Below are 24,472 nucleotides of genomic sequence, written 5' to 3'. Positions count from 1 at the left end.
GTAGTGAAACAGGATGTTTTAAGTTATATCGAACTTAGTTTCCCCATACTGGAGTGTGAATGTGACAAACAGCCTTTTTTATGGCTCAACTTCCCTTTTCCTGGATACCTGTGCATGCATCAAGAAATTAATCTTTATTGGAAATGGTGTGTTTGTGTGTTCGATGGATGCATAGGCGATATGAGGTGAGAGGATCAGCATGCACACAGATAACAGGAAATGCTAGAAAACAAATGCATGTGAACTCAATGCTAATCAGGCGGGTAACTCGCCTTTGCAAGCCACAACAGCCAATTATAACTGTGTGTATATATATATTTTGGTCATTTTAACCTCAGTGAAGCGCTTCAACTCGCCACACAATCCTCAGTGTTTTAGAACCTTAGCCTCGACCAGATCTGCCCAGCTGATCTGAATTTGGTCGATAAAGACCGCCAGGTCCTTGTGATAGCTGCTTTCGCGGTTTGTTGTAGAATTTTGGCATGATATCTTTAGTACTCCACCATTAATTGGAGATAATTTGTGGCGGTTGAGACACAGTTGAACCAAAATCTCTGTTTACAGGAGGTCCAAAATGGCCGCCTCTTCCGCTTGTTGGCCAAACTGGGCACCATCAACGAGCGGCCCGAGTAAGTATCGCTTCCCAACTGTCACCGGAATGCAGCATCTTGCCGTCACGCAACTGTAACCATGTGTTGCCTGGATCAGGTTCCAGAAGGACCCAGCATGGTCGGAGACCGGAGACCGCTACCTGCTGAAGCTCTTCCGGGATCACCTGTTCCACCAGGTGACAGAAGCGGGAACACCCTGGATCGACCTGAGCCACATTGTTTCCTGTCTCAATAAAGTAAGTCCCCTTATTTTAGTATTTAGCTTCAGTCGTCTGAATTTGTAGACCATTTTTCAAAGAGAGGCTATAAAATTATGTATTTTTCCTGCGTTTTAAACTTCGTTTGTTCCCCCAGCTGGACGCAGGAGTTCCTGAGAAGATCAGCCTGGTGTCACGGGACGAGAAAAGCGTCCTGGTCGTCACCTACTCTGACCTCAAGCGCTGCTTTGACAATACCTTCCAGGAGCTGCAGTCCGTGGCTTCCGGCTCTCTGTAGCACCCCCTTTGGACCCGGAGTGGGACTGCCCGGTCCTGGAGCACACTTGCACTACAGAAGAAGAGCAGGCGCGTGGCTATGACATCAGCACGGCGGTGGGCGGGGCTTCATGAACCTCAGTCACATACACTGACCCTATCGCACCAGGAAGTCTCTTTTTCCTAAAGTGTATATTTCTTTTTTAAGTTTTCCAAAACCCTGCAGCTGAAAATCCTAAAAGACAAACATGGAAGCTGTGATCTACAAGTATGATGATTTTTTTAGATTTTGGGAACAAAACAAAAAAGGAACCGAAAGGTTTTGGACTCTTTTTTTTTTTTTTTTCCTCCTGTTTTTAAAGTTTATTTCTACAACTGGGGTTTATTTTTCAGATGAGGATGCACTAAGATTTTAATTTTTTGGTTATTTTTTTTTATTTTTATGAATGTGTGAGTGGCGTACAACGCTGTACAGAAAAAAACTCAAGTCACACACACACTCAGACCTACCAGAGTCCTTAACAAACCAAGAAATTCAACCTTTCTATCAACTGCGTCTCCCGACCGGAGCGTCCTCCCCACCGTTGACGCGCTGGAGGAGAGACGCGCCTTCAGACTTCCACTTTTGCGAAAAAAGAACCAACGTCTGTCCCGGTCTGTTGCTCCCACCCAGAAAGGACAAACCACTTGTGTACTTGGTGACAAATAATTTGTGCTTCAAACTGGAATATAAAATTATTTCTGACATTTTAGTTCACGAATCTGCGAAACACCAGGCTCATTTTTGCGGGTAGGTGGGCTACCATGGACTGGGGGTTGGGGGTGAAGCAGCCTTTTCAGGCACTGAAGGAAGTGTGTGTGTGTGTGGGGGGGTCTTCTCCTGATGCCAAGTGTTCATAATGTAAGTGCAAATGAATTGACTTTGAAAAACTGCGACGGGTCACCTGGTTTGACGGTTAAGCACTTGTGTGTAGCCGGGGGGGGGGCTTCTGTTTTTGTGTAGCCACAGCTGCCTCTATCAGGAATGTCCTTATTCTGTCCCCTTTCTCTCCGTTAGTCTCCCTCATTCTCCCTTTGTCACAAACGTCATTTCCCCTCGGGGGGAGGGGGGGGGGCGCATTTGAGGGAACGAACACTTTTTTGTGATTCTTCCTTTTTTTTCCTCTTGTGTAAATGCAGAAATGCCTGATGGGAGGGCGACTGATTTCGGAAGCTAGGAATCCTTATTGTTCTGTGGACCAATCCAGCAGGGGTTTTATAGAAGGGATGGAGACATGGGGGGGGGGGGGAGGTCTGGTGACAGGCGGTGACAGCTTTCGTTGTTTTTATTTGATTTTTAAAGATAAGAGACTCACTCTGGACGCTGGCTCAATCGAACGGCTTGTGTTTTTTTTCTCAGGATGACACCGACTGGAGGTAGCCAGTGATTGAATGTGTTTGGCTGTCACTGGCGACCCCGCTCAGTCAAGGAATTGGGCTAAAGTGGGAGTGGGTGGGATGTCTTCAGACGGAGGATTTTTTTTCTTTTAAGGGAACTAATGCCATTGTGGGGATCATGCTATAAGGGGGGTTTCATGTTGCCCCTAAGCACAGTTCTTACTTCATGGACGATTTGACGTTTAGAAAGAAAAGAAAATGGCCAAAAGGATTTCATCGACGATCCACCCAAGCTCTTTCGGACCACTGCAGAGTCATGGACCATTCACCGTCTGAACCACACACTCTGAAGGTCACTGGGGTCTCAGCTGCAGCCGGGTTCCACAAATATCTGCAAAGCCTGCAGCGATCTGGCAGCGTGGGGTGGGGCCCACACATCTGCTGTTTTAGTGAAATGAACAAACAAATGTTTGGTGAATGTGGTGCTTTAGAAACCCCTAACACACACACACACACAGTGCCCACTTCAATTCAGACTGCACAACCTCAGTGCACTAAAACTTCCACAAGACGCACTCCAGTTTACATCGGCGGTCATCTTCTCCCCCCTACACATCCTCACAGCTACGTTTGCCATCAGTATGTTTTATGCCCCTCTTGTGTTCATTGTCTCAAATTTTGCAATATTTGTGTGTACAGCAGTATTTTAATAAAGAATACCAAAACTAATCCCGTCTCAGTTGCTTTTAATTTTGATTTAAGCAGAATGCTCAACTTTAAACTCTTAAAAAGCACTAACATTGGCTCCACAAACTTTAACGTTTGCCTTTTTAACAAATATTTAATACTTAAATGCTTAAAGTACAGAATTAAGACATATTACACAATTGTCAGTGTGGACTTGCCAGTAGTGATTATTTTTCTGTGATTCAATGGTTTCTCTTCTGCTAATCAATCAAATAGTTTGCAATGACATTCAGCGATAACGTAATAAGACTAGTGTTTTGTAAAAATGTAGCAGAAAACGCCACCAGTACATAAAGTCAGTCTGGAATGATTGTATAACGAGAATTAAACTCCATTCCACTTTAATTAGGCCTAAAATAGTGTTAAAACTAATTAAGTCAATGTTATTTATACATCTATTCCTATACTAATGAGTGTCTGCAGTGCTGATGTTAGGTTGTTATTTTAGCCAGCTGCACCTAAAAACCAGCCACTGAAGCTTCACTTACATTAAAACAAAAATAAAAATCTGATTCAGCTGGACGATCGAGTGACTCGTCCACCATCTGATTCCAGCACACGATATAACTGCGATACACCCACGCTAACACACTACTATAATCCAGCGATAATCCAGCATATAAGAGCCGTGCAGGAGAAACTAATTCCATACAGCCGTGTTTCCCTTCACGAAGCCTGACGTATGTATCAGGTACCAACACGGGAGGTTTAGATACTTGCAGGTCAGTAAATACATTCTGTATAACAGGCGATGATCTCTGTGTTGTGGGTAAAAGGGCCGCTAAAGGGCGGGATAGAGAAAGGCAGAGTTGTAGTCGGGAGGAGGAGAGCCTTGCTCAGGCTCCCAGTCACACTGCAGGATGGGCGGCTTGTTGCCACGGTGACCGGGCTTGTCAGACAGCACCCGTTGGTCTTGGCACATTGCGAAGGAAAAAAACCTGAAGCGGAAAAACAAACCGAGTTATGGAAACCGTGTCCAAGCCAGTATACCTAGACGGAAGTGCTGCAGTGCATGATGGGTGATGGTCAGAGGCGATGGACGTCACCACCTGCTGGGTTTTGTGTCCTTGGCGCCGTTGTCGAGCGTCAGATGTCTCAGTTCCTCTGATGGCAGGACCATGCCACTGTCGCTCTGCTCACCCTGGAAAGGAGAAGACGCAGGGTCATCAGCTCCGTTCTTCTCTATTGAAACTTTCTTTAAGGTGTCTTACTTCAAGAGAGTCGAGTTCCTTGCAGGGTAGTTCCTCAAAAACCTGAAGTGTGGCCATACTCCGCATGTAGCTGGAGATGGAAGAGTCAATTCTGTCTGTAGAGTTTGGTTTTTTCAAACTATAATGTTTCTATTTTCATTCCCCTACCTTAGATTTGTGACTGCGAGCGGGTTTTCCTTAAATTCCTGACTGTGAAGCGTCTTCCCGTCTGCGTAGGATCCCAAGGGGATGTAATCCTTCCCATCCTAAGGAAGAGAACACTTCAGCCTCGAGAAAGCTAAAGATCTAAACTATTGGTGGAATAAGGGAGTAGATCTGACCTGCTGCACCCTCGCTTGCAGCAGGTCCCCCAACATTTCCACCAGGTCGGTGAAGGTGGGCCGATCTGATGGACTGGGCTCCCAACAGGCCAGCATGGTGCTATATCTGCACAGCCACACGAGTCAAAGCGTTACTTCTCAATTCAACATCAAGGCTGCGCAGCAACCGACCGACTCACATGTCCGGCGTGCTGCACTTTGGCGCTCGCATCCTGGTGCCCTCCTTCAGCCTTTGGCAAAACTCTTCATCTATGTGGATGCCAGGATACGGGGAAGCTCCTGTCGGGGCACGAAAAGACCCACATTGGTTACAGGAACCATTTCCTGGTTTTGATTTCAGTATTTTTTGGCAACTTCCTCTTCGAGTTGCAGGAAAATGTTATGGTGTTTCTCTAACCCAAAGAGAAGATCTCCCACAGTAGAATGCCGTAAGACCACACGTCGCTCTGGGTGGTGAACACCTTGTCAAAGATGGACTCGGGGGACATCCACTTGAGAGGGAGACGCGCCTGTGAGCCAATCAAACGGCAGGAGAAGGATCACAAGTGGACCTTAGAGGACATTTCCCACCCATGTTGCATTATGGATTATGTTGCAATGCGGCGCTGCTATCGTGATAGTAGCGTCGGACGTTGCGATCCTGACACTCACGTCTCCTTTGCGGACGTAGTCGGGGTCTTTGTAGATGTCCCGGGCCAGGCCGAAGTCACAGATTTTGACCACGTTGTTGTCAGAGAGCAGAACGTTTCTGGCCGCCAGATCTCGGTGGATGCACTGTGACACACCGAGAACACACACAGGGAAGGATGAAACACATGGTAAGCCGTAACTGGCAAGCACGCACCAAGAGTCAGACCTTCCGAGAGGCAAGAAACTCCATCCCACGGGCCACCTGGAAGCTGAAGGAGATGAGGTCCTCCAGGAATAAAGGGGAGTTGGTGTCAGATTTAGGATCTAGAGAAAGGAAGAGAGTGTGCCTATCAAGTGGTACGAACAATCCCAAATAACCTCTGACCTCCTGTCCCACCTGGATCACTGTCTTTTTTGTCTCTCTGGGGGTCTGCCCAGTTTAGATGGTCTGACCCTCCATCCTCTCCTCTGATGAGCTGAGATAAAAAAAAAGAAGAAGAAAATGGTGTTTGGATGGAAAGATAATGTGTCAGTCATGAGATTGTGTGAAATATAAAAGGTTGTTTAAGGTGACTGTTTTCTCAAGTCGTGTCTAAACCTGTCCACACATTAAGGAAGTGGAAGGTTCTGTTATTGCAGGCAGAGAAGCAATAACACCTTTAAATTCTGATGGGCACATTGCAGAAGTGAGTCTTTGGACGTGGTATTTGTTAACTGCTTGCTGCTGCAACTGTCTATGCTGCTGTCCCGGCTGCACGGAGACATGCGAACGTGTCCTGTCACGGTGCCATCGTTGTCCTCACCGCGTGGTGCATGAACACCTCTCTCTTGCTCTTCAGGAAGGTGGAGAGATTTCCATAACGACAGTATTCAACGATCACCATCAGTGGTCCTGGGCAGGCAGAAAAGCCACGTTAGGCATGTTCTGATAAATGTGGGGGCGTCCGAACGCTGATAGTTACCTCCTGGCTTGGTGCACGCTCCCAGAAGGTTCACCACATTCAGATGATGTCCAATGTGGTTGAGGATCTTCAGTTCCGTCATCAGAGCTTTGTGTTCGCTGGCTGTAGCTCCCTCTAGTGGACGAAACGAGGAACATAAATAAAGCCGTTCTCCACATATTCATCTTTTTTTTCCCGGAAGCAGCAGTCACGCACCTTTTAGCATCTTAACCGCCACGGTGCTGCAGCTGGCGTTGTCGATGCCGAACGCAGATGCCTGCATCACTTTACCGAAGGCTCCGCAGCCCAGAGGCTTCCCTGGAGGAGAGACAAGGAGGGGTGAGACTGACAGGGAGGGAGGAAGGTGCCCTACGTGCCTCAATGGAGCGTCTTTATTAAAAGGCCGATAAGAGAACATTTCAGAGCCCATCAAACAAATCCCACCCTGATGAGGGGAGCTCATTAGCCGCAGTCAACACAGATCACACAGCCGCCACTGGTGCTGATTAGGTCCCCACACAGAGGACACAGACACAGCGTCTGATTAACGGAATGAGAGTCACTCCCAATAATAGTCTGATAAGACCTGTGAGAAAATCCCAGTATCTGTTGCAATCTTGACCACTTTCCCTTGTTATGGTCACCGAGGCGCAGTCCCCAAATCCCCAAAGGTTAAAGTCAGTCATGCTGGGAATATGATAGACAATCCTGAATAAAGAAGTGCACCTAGTTTGAGCCTCTCTCGGGGGAACTCCCACTGGCTGGGGTCATACTGGAGGCGCTCACACTGGTCTTCTATCGGGCCCTCTCCCGCGTCCACGATGATTGACAGGTATTCTGCTTTGGAGTCGGAGTTCTTGAGTTCCGATTTGTGAAGAGAACAATGTAGACTGACTGAGTTAAACCGGCTTTCTAACACATTCAAACTGGTTCAGGAATGTGAGACATATTTCTTGAATAATCGACTTCCTCTTACCTGTCTCAGTTTGCGTATGAAGAGCGTGAGCAAAAGCCAGAAAAAAGTGGCCACCACGCAGGCACAGGTGAGAGCGGGAATTTCCAGAAAAGAGGCCTCCAACGCACCTAAATGACATAAAGCAATCAAGTTTTCCAGGTTGTCTCCGCCCCCCTTTGTCCCTCCAAACACAGGCACTGTGCTGTCACCACCGTGGATCCCTCCTCCTCATCAAGCTTCAACTTTATTCACTTTTTTAAGCACAGAGGAGGAAACTGTTCCAAAATCTCTGCAGCGTGGGGCTGAGATGTGGGACGGGTCCTTCCAGAGGGAAATAAAAACAGGAGACGGCTTCCTTCCTCTCTGATCAGAGAGCAACAAAACACACGCACGAACACACACACACAGCTGCTCCTATCTGTAGACCCGGACAAGGAAGCACGTTCACCATTTCTGGAGGCAAGTGTGTGTCCACTACTGTGACTTTTACAGTATTACACACATCACTTTGTTCTGTTTACGCTGTGACACACACATCAGTGGGACACCCTGTGCTAAATCCAGCTGAATCTGAGCCTATTTACAGGTCTGCAAACAATGGATATTCTGACAGGAAGCAGATCAGACAAAGCCAATCATAAATATATTAGTCTTTGACAGCTACCGTTGACCCATATATAGGCACAGCTTTCCGCTGATCCCCTCTCGTTGGTGGCCCGGCACATGTACAGACCCTGGTCCTCCCCTGTGATTCGGTCAATATGGAGCTTCCCGCCTTCTGCAATGGCGATGCCTGGAGATGGCCGTTGCAGGTTTAAAGCAGGAAAGAAAACAGTCTGCCGATTTATTTTATCGTATCTTTATTTATTTTTTACCTGAGCCCTGTGAAAGAGCGCGCCCGTTCTTGTACCATGTGATCTCTGGGGTTGGGATGCCCTCAGACGGACAGGTCAGGGTCACGGAGCTGCTAACGTTGACCGTGCAGTCAGTCAAATTGTTAAGCAGCACTGGAGGCTCCAGAACTGGCAAACACACACACACACACACACACACACACACACACACACACACACACACACACACACACACACACACTGCATGTTGACGATATCACTTTTGATAACTGCGCAGTCTTTTGACCACTAGGAGGCAGCATGAACACATAAACATATCATTGATCAAGCTAGCTCATTAGCTAACTTTGCGTTCAATAATTCATTAAATTTCTTTAAATGTCTTCGTCATCTCATGAGAAAACTAAGAGTTTTGCATTCTTGTAGTTTCGAGCTGAACATTTCACAATTTAAAGAAAAATGTTAAACAAAAGAGATCAGCGAGACAAACCCTAAATAACTGATAACTGCTAATCACTTTCAGAGATACAAATTTAGAATCAAGCCATTGAAGTTAAAATGAAAATGATTATTCATCTTCCTGTGCAGCAGATGACCGAGCAGCCAAATATAGAAAAGTGAAATAAAAGCTGTGGATTGTTGCCAATAGCAGTGATTGCGTGGCGTTGACACATTTTTTCCAGAGGAATCAACTCAGTGTCAGCTGAGGACCTCGTACTCTCCCTCTTAACTCATCCTCGAGACGGCGATTTCACAACGGGTGATGCAGTAATGGCCGTTTTTTTCTCATGCCCTACCGAAAGCCCATGTTACACATTCCTGCCTTGTGCCTCTAACCTCATATTTGACCTTTTCCTTCTCCCTTTTCTCTGCTTTTTGGTCCCATCTCTCTAGCAATCCCCTAATAAAGGTCCCCGGGGAGGAAACTGACGTGTTGGGTGCTGATTGTATCGAGCCCAGCAGTTAAACACATGAAGAAAAGTCACTTAAGTAAGGCAACTGATTGTTGTTTCCCCTATCTTCCTCCTGGACAACAATCGATGATTGTCCGCGGGGGCTGGGGCCTGACAGTGTCTGATTGGCTGATTGTTCCTCCAGCCCTGTGTGGGGGCCTGTAAATGTGGCATTGTGGGAAGTGCCATTGTGTGCTCTTCCTTCAGACCAGAGCTCATTCCCACGTGAAAGAGGTGCTGCTCTGGAGCGCAAGAGCAAAGACAGGGTGGGGCCCCAGGAAGTCAAGGGGACCCGATTCCCAAGCAGAGAGCCTCGCCGAGAGCGTGCGGGTGTTTGTTTGCATGTATGTATTTAGAAAGTATGTGACAGAACGCACGGCACGTCCCTCCAGATGGAGCTGAACCTAACTGTGTGGTTAGGGTTTTGGGGGGGCAATTTGGGGGGTTGAGAGCCCATAAACCCTGGAGCCAATCCGGAATAGTTACAAAGGCAAGGACAAATTGGAACCTTTGAGTTTAACATACAAACAAATCATGTTATTTAAAGATTTCCAGTTTTATTCAAGATGACCTGAACCAGTAAAGACCAGACATCCACCCACTGGATTCTTTATCCGTAGTTGAATCCCTGGTCTACCTTTCAAGTTCAAGGCTTTTATTCTGACGTTGATTCTGGGTTTTTCCTGTAGTCTCGATCACAACACCCTGATGGATCTACTCACCTCTGACCGACACCTGCGTGTCCAGGTGAGTCTCCTGTCCCGTGATCAGGTGCTGGGCGGAGCATCTGTACTTTCCCGAGTCTCCGGTCGTCAGGTTGTGCATCAGGAGGACCAGAGAGTCGGAGAAATCCCCCGTCTGCCCCCTCAGGGCGGACCCGCGGGTACGAGCCTCCTCCGCGTCGCCCACGCGTCGCCATGACAACGCGGTGTACAGGTACTTATTGGCAGCGCAGGTGAGGTGGAGGTTGCCACCCTCTCTCGGCTCTCCCCTCTGGCTCACGCTGAAACCTCCCGGCACATCTGGAAGGAAACACAAACGTGACGTATACAGCTGTTGTTGGGGGGGTGATGGGGGGAGGTGATGTTTGATACTGAGCCCTCTCTGTTTCTCGACATGCGCCCCCGGTTCCTGTCAGGTGACTCAACCCTGCAGAGCCGATTATACAGGACCTCCGCGTTTTAACCTTTGACGACAATGCCGAACGGCTATTGTGGTAAAAGCAGCCAGTGGAATACAGTGAAAAGCCCTTTTATTTACTTTAGCCACTTGAAACTTCCCGTGGAAACGGCTCGAGAGTTTCCTGATGCCAGATAGTGTTTATCTTTCTCGAACACCCCAAGGCCTCCCGAAATAAAGCGGACCTGCCAGTCCAAGGAAGTGCGCTGCGCGGGGAAGTTAAACGATAAGAAGCCCGGGTTCCTGTTTCGTTCGGGCTCGCACTCACGCAAAAACCACACAAAGCAACCTTAACCTGTGCACCTCACCGCAACACTTTAAAATAATTCCACCTGTGTCCGTCCGTCCCTCCGGTTCCACTCCATTTTTCCCAAAATAAATCCCCGACATTTTCAAATGCGCCTCCCAACTTATTGACTGTAAAAATACATCATAATGAGTGATAACAGCATATGAATATTTGACATATTCTTTAGTTAAAAGTGGGGGGAAATGTTGATTTTATACTAAATCTCTAAAATAGTTTTACATTTTCCTACTAAGTGTTCATTTCTTTCCGCTCCTTTTTTTGTTTCTGTTGTTTCTTCTGCAAAGTGACTCTTGGATTTGACTCTTTGATGTTGGGAAATATCCTTTTGCAGCATGAACAAGAGCGGGTTTAGTGCACTGACATGCGTCTAAATGCAACAGATCATCCTGTGCATCCTGTCATCGATCATTCAAGATTTGCAGGGAAAATGGGGATTTTAAGCAGACGTTCGTGTCCGATAAAACATCAGTTCTGCCTGAGATCACCTGAGACGTAGAAGTGATGGTCCAGCTGATCGGTGCCTGCAGCGTTGGAGGCGACACAGCGATACACTCCAGACACAGAGGCCTCCACCACAGTCAGGACCCCCACAGTCTGAGAACACAAACATGGGCTCAGAATGAAAAAAACTCAGGCTGGGGAAAGCTTAGACTGATTACAGCCTTTTTTATTGACTTTAATGACTAGTTGCTTTACAAATTACTGCTTTATCTGCCAATAAAATGGTTTGGTTCTGTTTTTTTCTGAGAAGCATTAAACGCCAGAGCCTTGGAGAAGCTACGATGTCCTTCGTGGCCAAAATACATTGTCCCAAAACTGCACCCACGAGTATTCTAGTGCAAGTTTGCACTGTTGTAAATAAACTCAAGTATTATTGGGAACAACCACTGAGGTTAATTTTTTAGTTTGTCCATTCTACGGTAAAAACACTCAGCAAAACTTTTAAATGAATTAATTGGCCTCAGCTGATGTGGTAAAGAGAGGACAAACTTCTGTGGTCCACCTACCTTCTTCTTCCCATGAAGCACTTCCTGTCTCTGAGTAACACTCAGGATGTGGTTGCTTGTGGACGTCGCGGGGACTCTTTCTGTCACGGCGCTCCAAAAGGAGGAGGATGTTGGACACACACACCTTGAGGAGCAGGAGGAGGAGGAAGACAGGACAGGGACTCAGCTGTGTTGACACAAGTCATTCTGCGCTGCCTCCAGGTGTGTGTGTGTGTGTGTTTTGATTCCAGCTTTGGGGCCAGAACATCGGGGCCCGTTTGATCGCCGCCCTTTGACATAATCTCCAGCCTGTTTTCTCATCGCCAAACCATTTATGTATCAGAAGCATCACATCCTCTCACCCATTCCTGCCGGCTGACAATAGCGGATCGTTGCCGTGCTGTGTGATGCTGGATTGTTCATCTATAGAGGATGCAGAGGTGGTCTCGTCATCCTGTGGATCCACTTCCTTCCATTCTCACTAAATCATCCCACATTTCCAGGACAATGCTCACTGTCCCCTCAATACCTCTCACAAGACCAAAAACCATAAACTACACATGTCTCACACTGTGGGAACTGGGCCATATCACACGAAACCAGTGCTGGGAGAATTCTGATGGTGAAGGGAGTAAGGTGGTAGAGGCGCCATTGGACCACGATTAAACGAGCTTCTATACGAGCTATACTGACTGAAATTACTCATAAACAACGGTGCAATGTCTGTCTCTCTCTCTCTCTCTCTCTCTCTCTCTCTCTGTTTATTGCTCTGGCTCCGATCTCCTCCAGCACCCTGATCCCTCTTTCTGATCAGTCCGTGCTTGACTGCCCCGTCATACACACCTACACACGACTACACACACACTAGCATTTGCAGGAAGCAGCCATCACTCCCAAACTTTCCAGGAAACGTTTTCTTCATTTTCTGCCACAAAGTAACACTCACACTCAGAAATATCCTGTTGAGACCCAGAAAAATGTGATGCAACTCCGTTTTTCTCTGGACTAAATAGGGTGAAAACAACAGGTCCTGGGTCAAAACCGTCGTCCCCGAGAGAGGACAAAAATGCATTGCTGGGTCTCAAGAGGGTGAGGTTAGCGGGGTGGGTGTGCAGACATGTGGTTAGAAACAGAAAATACACATACATACATACACACTCATACCTCGTGCATGCTGTGAGCATGTGTGTGTGTGAGTGTGTGTGTGTGGAGAGCAGCAGCAGCAGTCGCCTGGAGATATGAATGAACGTCTAATGATATATGAATGGGGGTGGTCTCTTGTCTTCTCTTCCTGTCCCTTTCTCTGCCTAGCATAGCTATTTACCAGTTGGCCATTCCCATTTCAACCCCCCTCTCAAAAAAACCACAAAGCTATATACACTATTACACAAATATAAGTAGAGTTTAATGAAAACAAAAAGAAAACACACAAAACAATGATATTACACTTTAACAGGTTCATAAAAAGTTGGCAAATACTGTCATTCCTCGTATGTAAGTTAGTCGTATAAAATTATTAAATATTAGATTCATATATTACTCATAGAACATCTGTATACAAGGAAGGAATCACATTGGGAAACACCCGTAGAATGATACGCACACGCGCACACACACTCACACACGCGCGCCCCTCACACATTCTCACACTGGATTTAAATGAAACGCTTGCTCATTCCCCTAAAATGGTTTGTAGTATCACGCATGCGTTTTATGTTTTAATTAACTTCCAATACAACATGACGTTTGGACATGGGATGACACTGTGATTCAGGGCAGTCGAAGTCTCTGATTCATGGAGACGTCCTACATAGTAGGCGTCTGCTGACCACCAGTCTTTCCATAGAGAACTATAAGCGTCCCATAGTGAGCATCATAAAGCTTGTCCTCTTTCCTGTTTTTCCCGTCCAAGGTGAGCATACTTGACCTTTGACCAGTAGCTACAAAATTGGTATAGAAACTCACAGCTTTTGTGGATGTCAGGAGCAGATCGTGGGGGCTTGAGACAGGCATGGTTTATGCACCCATTATAGTACCAGTCTAGGACACAAAACACAGGCAAAGCCGCTCCAGAGATGTGGCTGGTGAAAAGGTGGAATTGCACTTCTTCTGGCTCAAAGGTCCGTGAAGCGACGACTGGATGGTTGAGTGTGAGGGGAGGCGTTAAAGGGGGTGGATGATAGAAAAAAAATAAATAATCAGAGAAGAAAGTGTCCCCATATCAGGCGTGGCGTGGCTTATCTTAATCCTGCTCTCCGGTGTCTCCTGGTCATCACTGCTCAGCAGTGTGCCGAGTCACCCTCCTCATTTTGCACATCAGTTTAACAAACGGGGGAAGGGGGTGGGGGGTGGGCAGGTAACTGGTGCTTCTGGCGCAACCGATGAGTGCGGGGAGATGGAGGCGGCGGCGGCGGTGGTCGTGGTGGATGTCTCCACGGCTGCAGGAAATGAGACGTTCTGCAGAGTTGGATGCTGCTGGATCAGGGTAAAGGCCAGTGCTGGTGAGGGAAGGGGGTCAGGGAGGTATGGGGGGGGGGGCAGTGGAGGTGGGGAAGAAGTTTTGTGTGGGAGCGAGGAGGGGGGAGCATCTCAAGAATAGATCAAGCTCTTGAGGAAGCGGACTGTGCCACGTTTGAAGACGAAAGGACAATCACGCTGCTGGGAAGCGTCTCGCGTCGGAGAGGAAGCCAAACAACGAGAGGAAAAGCACTCTGATTTTTGCACAGGAAGCCCAGCGCGCCTTCTGCCTGGGCCAGATAAGAGGGCTGCGGTTCCCAGGGCCGGACCCAGGAGTTGGCCCAGGAACCAGGCGCTAGGGCCCCCCCATCAGCCTGGCCCAGCCTAGTCCACTTTTCCTGGGCCTCCTCCAGCGCGGCGTCAGGCTCGTGATGCAGCAGTGCTGCAAAGAACAAGGGCCTGGTGAGGATCCAGCCAGAAAAACTGGTCTACAGAAAACACACTCAGTACAGACACTGAAGCAGAACCAGAACAGAGCTTTCCAGAGGACCACAGAAGAGCCAAATGTAATCTGCTTGGAACTGAATTGAATTAACCTTTATTTTCAGCCAAAAGCCGCAGCGTCACGCTGCAAAATGTTGACTCATTTCTTACAATTGGAGCGCTTATTTAGCAAAATCAAAAGTGTTATCATCAAGCGCTGATTCACCTTCTCCGTGCAGATTATATTTGACTCTATTTGATGGGAAAACTTCTTAACTTTTACATCGACAGGTCATCTATAAAACCTTTGCACTTTCCCACCCCACCAGTCGCTCTAAAGCCTTGGTTAGCTTGGTTAAATTCGGCATCGCTGGACAGTAGAAACAGGGCTGATGGAGCTCAGGCGCCAAGTGCGCTGGTGATGTTAGCGTGCCTCAGAGGGAGGACACAGCAGGGGCGGCTGCTGCCGCTCTCAGGTAATACTTAACCTTTCTGACTCACTCGTGAGCGGCAAAATACGCGCCCGACCTCCAGCCGGATCAAAGCTTCTGCCAAATCCCTGCTAGAGTGCTCTTTGCTGTGTCCCAGCGCGGGCTAGTTCAGCTACATGCTCGTCCCTGGGCTTCAATGGGTCGGGCCATGTCTCATGAGAACTTTATGTATAGTAAGTGTCAGATATAAGAGACAGCATCACAGGATGTGGTGCGCAATCACAATAATAAACAGGCATCTAATTCTGCACGCTGGAGGGGAAATTCATTAAATCGTAGCGTTTGATTTGGAAACCAACAAATTGTGACTGAGAACACGGAACTTGCTTCTATTGAAGTATGTTTTTTTTACCTCCATCCTTTCAAGTCTGAGATACACTGTGTACTGTGTTTGTGAATGTACCGCACTCACTCATTCACACACACACACGCACACACGCACGCACGGGCTGCAGTATGCAGTTGTGTGCACTTAAACAAACATGGAAAAGGAGACATGGACAGTAGGAGAACAAACACGGGGGAGAGGGCTGCACAAGCAGGCACATAAACACAGACATACGCGCGTGCACGCAAGCAAATAAACACGCACACGTTTTCACACATTCTCGCACATGAAAGGCCCCCAAAGTCATCTGTTCTGGTTACAAGAAGGAAACGCCGTCTGAACACATGCCGAAATAGACAAAACATGTCTCGTTTAATAAAGGCGCGCACGCACGCACGCACGCACGCACGCGCGCGCACACACGCACGCACTCAAACAAAGCATCTGTTCACAGCTGCGTCTTATTTTCAAGCCTTTACGTCAGTAGAAATGCAACATATGCTATATATGTAACATAATTATTGCTTTGTTTTCAACATCAAAATAACTGAAGTTTTTTTTTTTTACTGATGTCGAGACAAAAGCTTTCACGTGCACGCTGAGTTTCTTGGACTCCGCTACTTACAGGCCTTTGGATGGGCAGCGATGCCACAGCCACTGGATGTGTGGAGGTGGGACCCCGTGAGACGTGCAGTGAAGAGTTTGTCTGCTCCCCCGTCGTACTGAGCGGGGGTCCTGCAGTGACACGGCTTTCTCCCCTATCTGAGGACTCACTGCACACACACACACACACACACGCACACACACTTAATACTCCACTCTGTAACAAAGCCAGTGCTTGAGATATTAGCCTGTGTTTCTCACCGTTCACCACAAGTGTAAGCGTAAGATTCCTGTAGAGTCCGTGTTCCTTAATCTGGGCAAGGACGGTATATTTCCCAGCATCCTCCTCTGCTACATCCCTGATTACCAGTGAGTTGCCTTCGATTCTGTATCTGGAGCACTGCTCTGCCGCCAAGATCCCATCCTTCAGCCTGGAATATCAGACAGATATGCAAACATCTTAGCAACAAAGTCAAACACTATTAAATTCAAGTCAGATTTCTCCAATTTCTCAAACAGAGGATCAAATTTTAACCGTTATCAGTGCTTTATCGCTCAATTATGCTTATTTTTTTAAGGCCTTCCCAAGGAAATAGTCCTCGCAAAGGTCAGGGGTTAGATTAACATTATGAAGAAAAACAATGATGGGGTTTAGTCTGATATTAAAAACACGAGGTAATCTTATCTCCGGAGGCCTCTGAGCGCAGCTGCTCTGTGTGATGTCAGGGATCCGGGGAATATCTCACCAGATGACTTCAGGTGCAGGGAACGCTCTTATCTTTGGAGTAATTCTGTAGGACTTTTGTCCTGCCTGCACTTCAATCAAAGACCCACGTCTGGGCTTCAGGCGAATGAACGGGTGGTCTGAAAACGAGAAATCGCAACGGCATCTTTTCATGACATCCAGAAAGGCGACGTTGGAGATTCTAAGCGGGCGGCACTCACCGTGCACCATCACCGAGACGTTCCGCTGCATGAACTTGTCCCCGCTGCTGACGCTGCATTTGTACAAGCCGCGGTCGGAGCGCCGAAGGCTCGGGATGGTCAGGATGTTGTAGAACAGAATGTGGGTTCGATGTTTGACGAGCCTCTTATAGGTGGAGCTGGCGGCGTTAGTCTGAAGGTGCGGAAAGAAAAAGAGCCAAAGACTCAAGATGTGATTCCTTAACTGGCAGAAATGAAGGAGATATCACATATAAACCAAGAGTTATTTGTTATTTGTATTTATGTAGCACTATTGAGACACAAGGCAGTTTACAGTGCTGGTTTCTTACAGGGGTGACATCAACTGGGGTGGGGGGGGGGGTTTCACTGTAAAGAGCTTTAAAATCAGACAACATAAAGCTAAAGTGGCATCTGTTGGCCTGTGGCCTGACTAGTAAAAGGGAGATCCCGGGTCCAAATCCCAGCGGCGCCTTTTCATATCACATCTTTTGGTAGTCGGAGGGTTCAGAAAAGTGGTAGCAGGAGAGGTTGCGGGCCTTTTTTAGATCGATGCCGGGGTGCTTTTGAGCAAGTTAACAAACCCCCGAAAAGCTCAGAGCAGCTGTGGAGTGTGTGAAAGCAGCAATCACACCTTTGTGGGGCAAATAAAGGAGTCTTGTCCTCACCTTCCCGGGGTAGTCCCAGGAGATATTCGCTCTGGAGTTCAACTCTGCTGTGGCGGTACAGTTGAGCACCAATCTCTGGCCTTTTAGCGCCTTCACGTGTTCACTGCTGTTCAGTTTGACGTCAAAGATGTTACTCACTGCAGAAAACAGAGGAAGAATAAGCATTAAGGTCTGCCGACAGGCGATGATTCACTGTTCGCCGTCCCACTGACCTGGTCTGTGTACCAAGTAGCTGCGCGATTTGTATGTGACGTTATTGACGCTGGTCTCACAGAAAAAGATGGCAATGTAGAAGAAGGTGGGGCTTCGGACAGTGAATCCTTTTGTGCTGTTCCAAATGATGTTCCTCTGGTCTGGACTCACGCTAATGTCACTGTTCTGTAAGAAGAAAGGTGACGTGCATGTTAGGCTAATGTCCCCACACCACGAGGACACTTCCTGATATCACAGGAATGTCCCTTTCAATGCAAAGCCTTATGAAACGGTCCGATTTTAAATGTGCTTTTGAAACGCGGGGTCCAGTATGTGAGAAAGTGCGCCGCAAAAAGAGAAAAGTGAGGCGTACTTAGGAAATGTTTACCAAACTCGCAGTGCAGTCTCCCGCCCACTCTCCTGGGAACAGGTGGACCGCCACTACACACACGCAAATTTTGGGTGTGAACCGAAAAATGCCTCCCCTGAAAAAATTGATGAGACATTCGGCATCATCATCATCATCATCTACCACCTTGACGGGTAGAGGCGGCGGGGAAAGTGACAAAGTAGGAGCAGGAGTTGGTGGAGTCAGGATGTGACAAACGCGACTCCGGTCCATCTCTTTGCATCCTGTTAACACAGGATATAGACATTTTGACTCGACCCGCTGGTCGACCCTGTCATCCTCAACCTCCCGGCCACTCTGAGGGTGAGAACAGCAGAGCCAGAACCTCCTGAGCATTGTTTCCAGGGATAAGGGTCATATTAGAGATCCAGGTAAAGTGCGAAATCCTTCCAGGAAAAAACACTCCAGGGTGTGCGGATTGGTCTTGAGCAGCCAGATGAGGGAGCAGACAGGGATGGAGGCCAAGGAAGGCTATTTTTAGAACAAATACTTGGTGGCTCCAGACATTTTTCGTCACCTCTTTGGCCCAGACTGAAATATCTCAGTGTTAAATTCAAAACATTGTTCTGTCATTCTTGTTTCTGAGATGATGAACCCTCATCCTCTGACGTTTGCAGGCTCTTAAAGCAGCACCTCAGGTTTAGCACCAAGGCTCAGTTCCTCTTGTTAGCATGTTTTAGTGTTTGCGGGGTTCAAATTTGAGTTGCATTCCTAAATAATTAAACAGGCATTAGGGGCTTTTTAGGGCAACCACAAATTTCCATGGCCTGAAAGCAATCTGCCAGTTTTTAAAGCTTTATCGACCAGTTTTACATCATATATCATTATTTTTCTGTTGTTACAGAAAGCGATTGAACATTCTATTTCTTGCATGGGGTTAAAGTTAGATAACGTGATAAAATAGATAAAACTTGCGGTCGGCTGCATGTCGTTGAAGTGTTTGACGTGGCCATATCATGCGAATATCCTTCCGCTGGGTTTGCACATCGATCGTGCACACAAGTCCCGCCTGTCTCTGGGCCGCCTCTATTGTATTTACAACAATATGATCCTTACAGTGACGCAGAAGCGGTTACATTGGTGACATGCATTCTTGTTTCCATCAGGGTCAAAGGGAACCAAGGAGGACCAGCTGTTTAAAACATCACTTGGGGGAAGTTGGCAGCCAGAACTCTTACTACAAGATGTGGAGGGTCAGATGTGGGAAATGGTACTGGCTGGGGTCCAAAGGGGCAGACCCCATGTCCTGTCTCTGGAGGTAGAAACAGTGCCAACAGGACGCTGTGGGCGCCACTCAATCGGAAAGACTCCTTTTAAACAGGGAGAACTTTGACCAGAGGGTTCGCTTGTGTATTTAAGTAACAGATGCAGGTTTGTTTCTCAGGAGAGGATCATCAATAGCGCAACAATCGGAGCAGGCTCATACACACACTTACGCAAAAGGTGCTCTGGGCACGTCTCCCTGCCCTCCGTGCGCGCAGACCCTCACTCAGCAGTTAAGCGCCGACGCTCACAAACACATCCGCACACACTTTCACACATATCCGCTGATGGACGCAAACAAATGGACACACACGCCACAGCGTAATGGCTGCCAAGATAAGAACAATGTTGTGAATGATCCGGAGAGGGGAGGGCCCGGTGGTGGTGCTGGGGCACCGGGACAAGTGACGAACTGCAGAGAATGTGTTTGGTGCGGTGTGGAGGAGAGCGGCAAAGAAACCGCCCGAGCGGCGGCGTCTGGCGTGGCGAGTGTCTCCTGCGCTCACCTTGACCAGGGCGGCGGTGACATTTGGGTGGGTGACCCGGCAGGGGAAGACCAGCGGCCGCTTCTCCTTCATGTACAACACATCTGTGTCCATTCCTTCCTGCTCCACAAACGGCTGCTGGCTGTCTGAAACCCAAACGTTGTGGTCAGGGACGTGTTTGCAGACGACAAACCAGTCAATTCTTAGAGTAACACCGCACGTCTCATTTTCTGGGCAGGAATATATTAATATAACCATTCAATTTGCATTTCTGTGCCCTGTTCTGATGTCAGGTGTGTCTCTGCCAGCCCCCCCATGGGGTATAATCGGTGTGTTCCTTTTAATCATTCTCTGCTTTCAGCTTCTTTAGTTTCACACACCATCAATGCACCGACACACAAATGCGCACTCCCAAGTATCATTCTCATCAGTAAACAAAAACAAACAGCCACACACTCCTAAACATACACACCCATTCACTCAATACCCATTCAGCGAAACGGCTGCCCCCCGTCAACAATAAACAGGCAGATTGTTTAGAAGTAATCAAACGGGCTCGCTGGGCTTTCTCCTCCCGGCTCCTGTAACGGTCCCGCGCCATTGAAAAGTGTGGGTGTTGCTCGCTGTATTGTTTGTTACCATAGGGTGTTATTCAAGGAAAGCAAATCTCTGAACATTCGAACAAAAGTACCCCAAGGACTGGAGGCTTCCTTCTCTTGCTTTGATTCCTAATGGAGGAGTCGGGGAGGGAGTCTGAGCAAGGCTTGCGGGGCCAAGTCTGATGCTTAATGGACATGGTGACCTGAGCGATTGATGGCCCCCGAGGGCCCTGTTTGCCAAACAGTAGCATGCCCTCTGACCCTGGCCTCCGGCCCAGCTCCATGCCCAGGCCCGGACGACGTCATCCTACAGGACAGAGAGGAGCCGGCTGGGCAGACGTCCATACGTCTGCCCCTGGATACCACTGAGACACCGGCCTTCATCTTATCCTACTCAGCTCTTTAAACACACCCAGACACACAAACACACACACTTCCATCCCCTTCCAGCACAACGAGCCCTTCCCCACCCCCCCACCCCCCCGCCCCGAGCACAGGATGCTTCATGCAAGGCTGAGGAGGGGAGATAAGGCTGATGCCCTGGGAAACTCTGCCCAGGCCTGAGCCTTTCAGCAGTTGGGCTATTCCTGGCCTCGAGGTAGCACGTAAATGAAAGTATAAAAAGATTTATATTTAGACAACGGGGAGGTAGGTCCCGGTTGAGAAAAGAGAGTCGGGAGGGGAGGTGAGACTATGCCAGAGACATCTAGAAGGATGTACTGCTGGGACAAACAGTGTTTAGATATAATGGGTTCTCTGGCATTGGTCTGTATTTAGCACCCACTGCATCCTGTTTAACCTGCGGATCTAAATACGCAGCACTGGGTGAAGGACAGCTGACCTTTGTAATGAGATCTGGAGGGTGGGGGGGGCACCACGGCTTCTTACCTGCAACATACACGTAGACCGAGGTCTTATTTTCAGGCTGGTGGTGGTATCGGCAGTGGAACGGGCCGGTGTGCTGCGCCTGCATGCTGCTCACCGTCAGGAGGCTGCAGTGCTTCCCTCTTTTCCTCCCGCAGCGCGACTGCTCCACCCGCACCTGAGCGTCGGACAAGCCTGACGGGAAGGTCCAGGACAGCTCCCGGTGACCCCTGGGCCAACAGCGTTAGAACACAGTCACGGGCTATTTAGTGAAGAAACTTTGAAAAGGTGTCTGTCTTTTTTGCCACTGTTGTTCTGGCAAATGAGAAAGAAAATGTGGTAACACCTTATGCAAAGTCTGATTTATTAACCCGGAGGGGGTCCGACGCTGGGTTTCCACCTAGAGGTGATTTTGATTGTAACAGACGCTATATAAATAAAGTTGAGTTGAACTGAATAGGAAGGAGTGACAAGGAATCCTAATAAATGGTTGGATGGAGTCAACGTCTGTATATTTGGCCCCAAAATCTAAATATAGCAGGAATACTGTGTAGGCAGCAGGGGACCGCGTATTCCCCCGACACTGGAGGAGAAGCACTGACCATGTGTTTTTTCTCACGCACACTGACGGCAGTCTGAGGAGCACGTGGCTCCATGTGTACCAGCTGACCTGTTTGTGCTGAAACATTTTGGGTGTTTTTCAGCAGGACTTAAATTCCGGCCTCTTTTTCAGCAGGACTTAAATTCCGGCCTCCCTCGATCTTCCTGAAACCCACCTGCAGTTGAGCACCAGCGTCTGGTTGACGTTCAGAACCAGCTCGGATTTCACATCCAGATCGGGGATGCCTGATTTCCCTTTGTGATCTAGAAGGGAGAAGATGAACGTGATTATCACTGACAAAAGCACAATGAACTGCAGATGAACTGTGACCTCAGACCTGCATATGTTTAAAAGCGCTTGACAAAAATCTATATTTCTGGGCCTGTATTAAAAACCACAACTCTAATTGCAGAACCACCCTCACGCCACCCTGCGTCTCCTCGGGCCTCCTGCCAACTTGAGTGGAAATGCGTAAGCAGTGTCACTTCTGCTTGTTTATCAAACGAAGGCATTTCTCCACTCCATCGCTGAGGTTTATTAATGACCGATAAAGATGACTGTCCACCCGCCCTTCCTTCCTCCCCTCACTTGCAGTGGAAACACTGTTCAGGGAAGTCCTTCTTTGAGCCTGACTGAGACAACGGAGCGTGACATCCAGGCGTGCTTGGGACCAGGGCTGCGTCTTCGTTTGGGAGGACTTAAATCACTCAAATGGCAGCGCACACGTTAATCATCAGAAATCCATTATAAGCGCTTATTGTCAGCATCATTGTTCCCAGTGGATGCCCCATTCAGAAGATGTAGCATTACTCACACTTCCTACACCATTTCCTAAGCAGTTGATGTACGAGCTGGCAAGAACCACACACATGCACACACATGGTGGTGAAGGAAAAGGGGAGGTTTGGAATGTCTTTCAGGCCCTCAGACCTTTTTTGTAAGCTGTAAAACACATGAAGAGATGAATATTCTCAGAACTTTTAAAGGTCATGTTTCCAACCACCTGAAACATAAAGTTTCATCATGATCTTATTTCCTTTTTTCCAGAAGACACATATCTGGTGATTCAGTCAAAATTCTGAAAAATTAAATAACAGAATGTTTCCTTTGGATTGGCCCACTTTTAAAGAGACAGTAAAAGCATGTGTTTTTTTTCTCATGAATCCCACAAAAAAAAAAACCAAAACCCCAATGATGCCATTTAATCCTAGAAACCTGTAAATTATTGCTGAATAAAAAAAACCCCAAAAACATGTAATCAAATTTTCACACTTTCACAAATTAGTTTGCATGTTATTCTATTATAGTTTTTATTCTATAACAGTTTAAAGAGATGAATTATCCAACTATGTCAATGCAGTGAACTTGTACGTGTGTAAATGAAAAATAAAAAAAGAATAAGTGTCTATAAGTCTCTCAACACATTATTGCAAAGATTATCTTAAAACAATTGTGCGTCTAGATTTAACTAAATTAAACCGTTGAAAGTGGTCAAACCATACGATTTTTAGGGCAACATGTTAAAAAAAACCAAAATCAACAAAAACTTTACATGAGAGGTAGTTTAAGTGTTGCATATTTAAGAGAAACATTAAAATATATTTTTTAGTCTTGTCATATGACAAATCACGCAGTTGGAGGCGCTGATATAAATCGCAGACGCACAAAACAGGGTCTGTACGTGCCAAGAGCGCACAAAAGAAGCGTGCCAAACACAGAAGCAATTAACCCCTGGATGTTGTCCTTCGGTGGGTCACGACCCATCCTTCACTTATATCAGAACTTTCATTTGGCAAACTCATCAGGCTCAGGAAACTGCGCCCTGCCTGTCTCCATTCAACAGCGGCCAAACGCACAAGGAGCCTGGCCGCAGAGGTCCGCGATATCCAAACACACGTTCCGCAGGATGGAGCTTATCTCCTCCACCGCGCGCGGTGTTAATAAGGTCTACAACCGCAGACACGTGACAGCAGCAGAGTAATTCACCACAAAATCGGCACCGCGAGAACAGAATATTCGTCTTTTGGGTTGTTGACAATTGTGCACAGTGGTGATGGAAAATGCGTACTTATTCATGGAAAAGTCTATTTTTTTTTTAAACATTTATTTAAATATTTACATGAAAAGATGTTTGACATAAAAGGTGGCAAAAATGGGAAAACCAGGTGTTCAACCGGTTTTTACTCACCTTTTCCAAAGACGCCGTACAATCCACACAGCAGGCAGAAAAGCAAAAAATTCATCATGTCTGGCGGCTCCGATGCTTTAAAATGTCAACACGAAATCAACTTTTAATCCTGCTCCGTTTCGCTCTCCGGACTGAAGGCAGCGCGCTTCTGTGCAGGAAGGCCGAACCCAGACGCCTGCTCTCCTGGTGATGGTGAAGCTTGCAGGAGATTACGCAACAGGACAGTGCGCCTCGACTCCACTGCAACTTTTTCCCAGCGTTTTCGGGACGGCGGGCGAATTTATAGCGTTCCCACACTGCGGCTACCGGATGTCGGATTTCCGTAACGACCATCGACACACCCACAGTGCGT

General features: G+C 47.6%; 2 protein-coding genes across 3 annotated transcripts in view; one reads left to right on the top strand and one right to left on the bottom strand.

Annotated features, from left to right (window-relative positions):
* Positions 1-3,190, top strand: part of pan3 (poly(A) specific ribonuclease subunit PAN3) — a 9,170-nt gene extending 5,980 nt beyond the window's left edge. The window contains exons 16-18 of the mRNA XM_029842631.1: positions 565-629; positions 709-847; positions 966-3,190. Of these exons, the coding sequence (XP_029698491.1) occupies positions 565-629; positions 709-847; positions 966-1,106 (345 nt within the window). The 3' untranslated portion in view covers positions 1,107-3,190. The remainder of the gene's footprint in view (positions 1-564; positions 630-708; positions 848-965) is intronic.
* flt1 (fms related receptor tyrosine kinase 1) lies at positions 3,191-24,472 on the bottom strand. Of its 2 annotated transcripts, XM_011607880.2 has the most exons (30): positions 24,121-24,472; positions 22,108-22,195; positions 21,356-21,561; positions 19,890-20,014; positions 17,732-17,897; positions 17,520-17,656; positions 16,855-17,026; positions 16,656-16,773; positions 16,171-16,340; positions 15,932-16,079; positions 11,569-11,692; positions 11,047-11,155; positions 9,795-10,094; positions 8,141-8,287; positions 7,930-8,058; positions 7,287-7,393; positions 7,037-7,166; positions 6,527-6,628; positions 6,332-6,445; positions 6,173-6,261; positions 5,767-5,845; positions 5,596-5,693; positions 5,391-5,513; positions 5,137-5,248; positions 4,919-5,018; positions 4,740-4,845; positions 4,567-4,664; positions 4,420-4,489; positions 4,258-4,349; positions 3,191-4,146 (listed from the first exon to the last, which is right to left on the bottom strand). In XM_011607880.2, the coding sequence occupies exons 1-30, from the start codon at positions 24,176-24,178 to the stop codon at positions 3,990-3,992; spliced, it is 3,774 nt and encodes a 1,257-aa protein (XP_011606182.2). In that variant the 5' UTR covers positions 24,179-24,472; the 3' UTR covers positions 3,191-3,989. The 2 variants fall into 2 exon arrangements, with proteins under 2 accessions (XP_011606182.2, XP_011606183.1); XM_011607881.2 differs by lacking the exons at positions 3,191-4,146; positions 4,258-4,349; positions 4,420-4,489; ... (15 more) ...; positions 11,047-11,155; positions 11,569-11,692 and adding an exon at positions 12,924-14,446 and having other exon boundaries at positions 24,121-24,409.

The sequence above is a fragment of the Takifugu rubripes genome, chromosome 10 (assembly GCF_901000725.2).
Source record: "Takifugu rubripes chromosome 10, fTakRub1.2, whole genome shotgun sequence".
Taxonomy (NCBI): domain Eukaryota; kingdom Metazoa; phylum Chordata; class Actinopteri; order Tetraodontiformes; family Tetraodontidae; genus Takifugu; species Takifugu rubripes.
The sequence above is the reverse complement of the archived record's forward strand: the minus strand, read 5'-3'. Positions and strand labels throughout refer to the sequence as shown.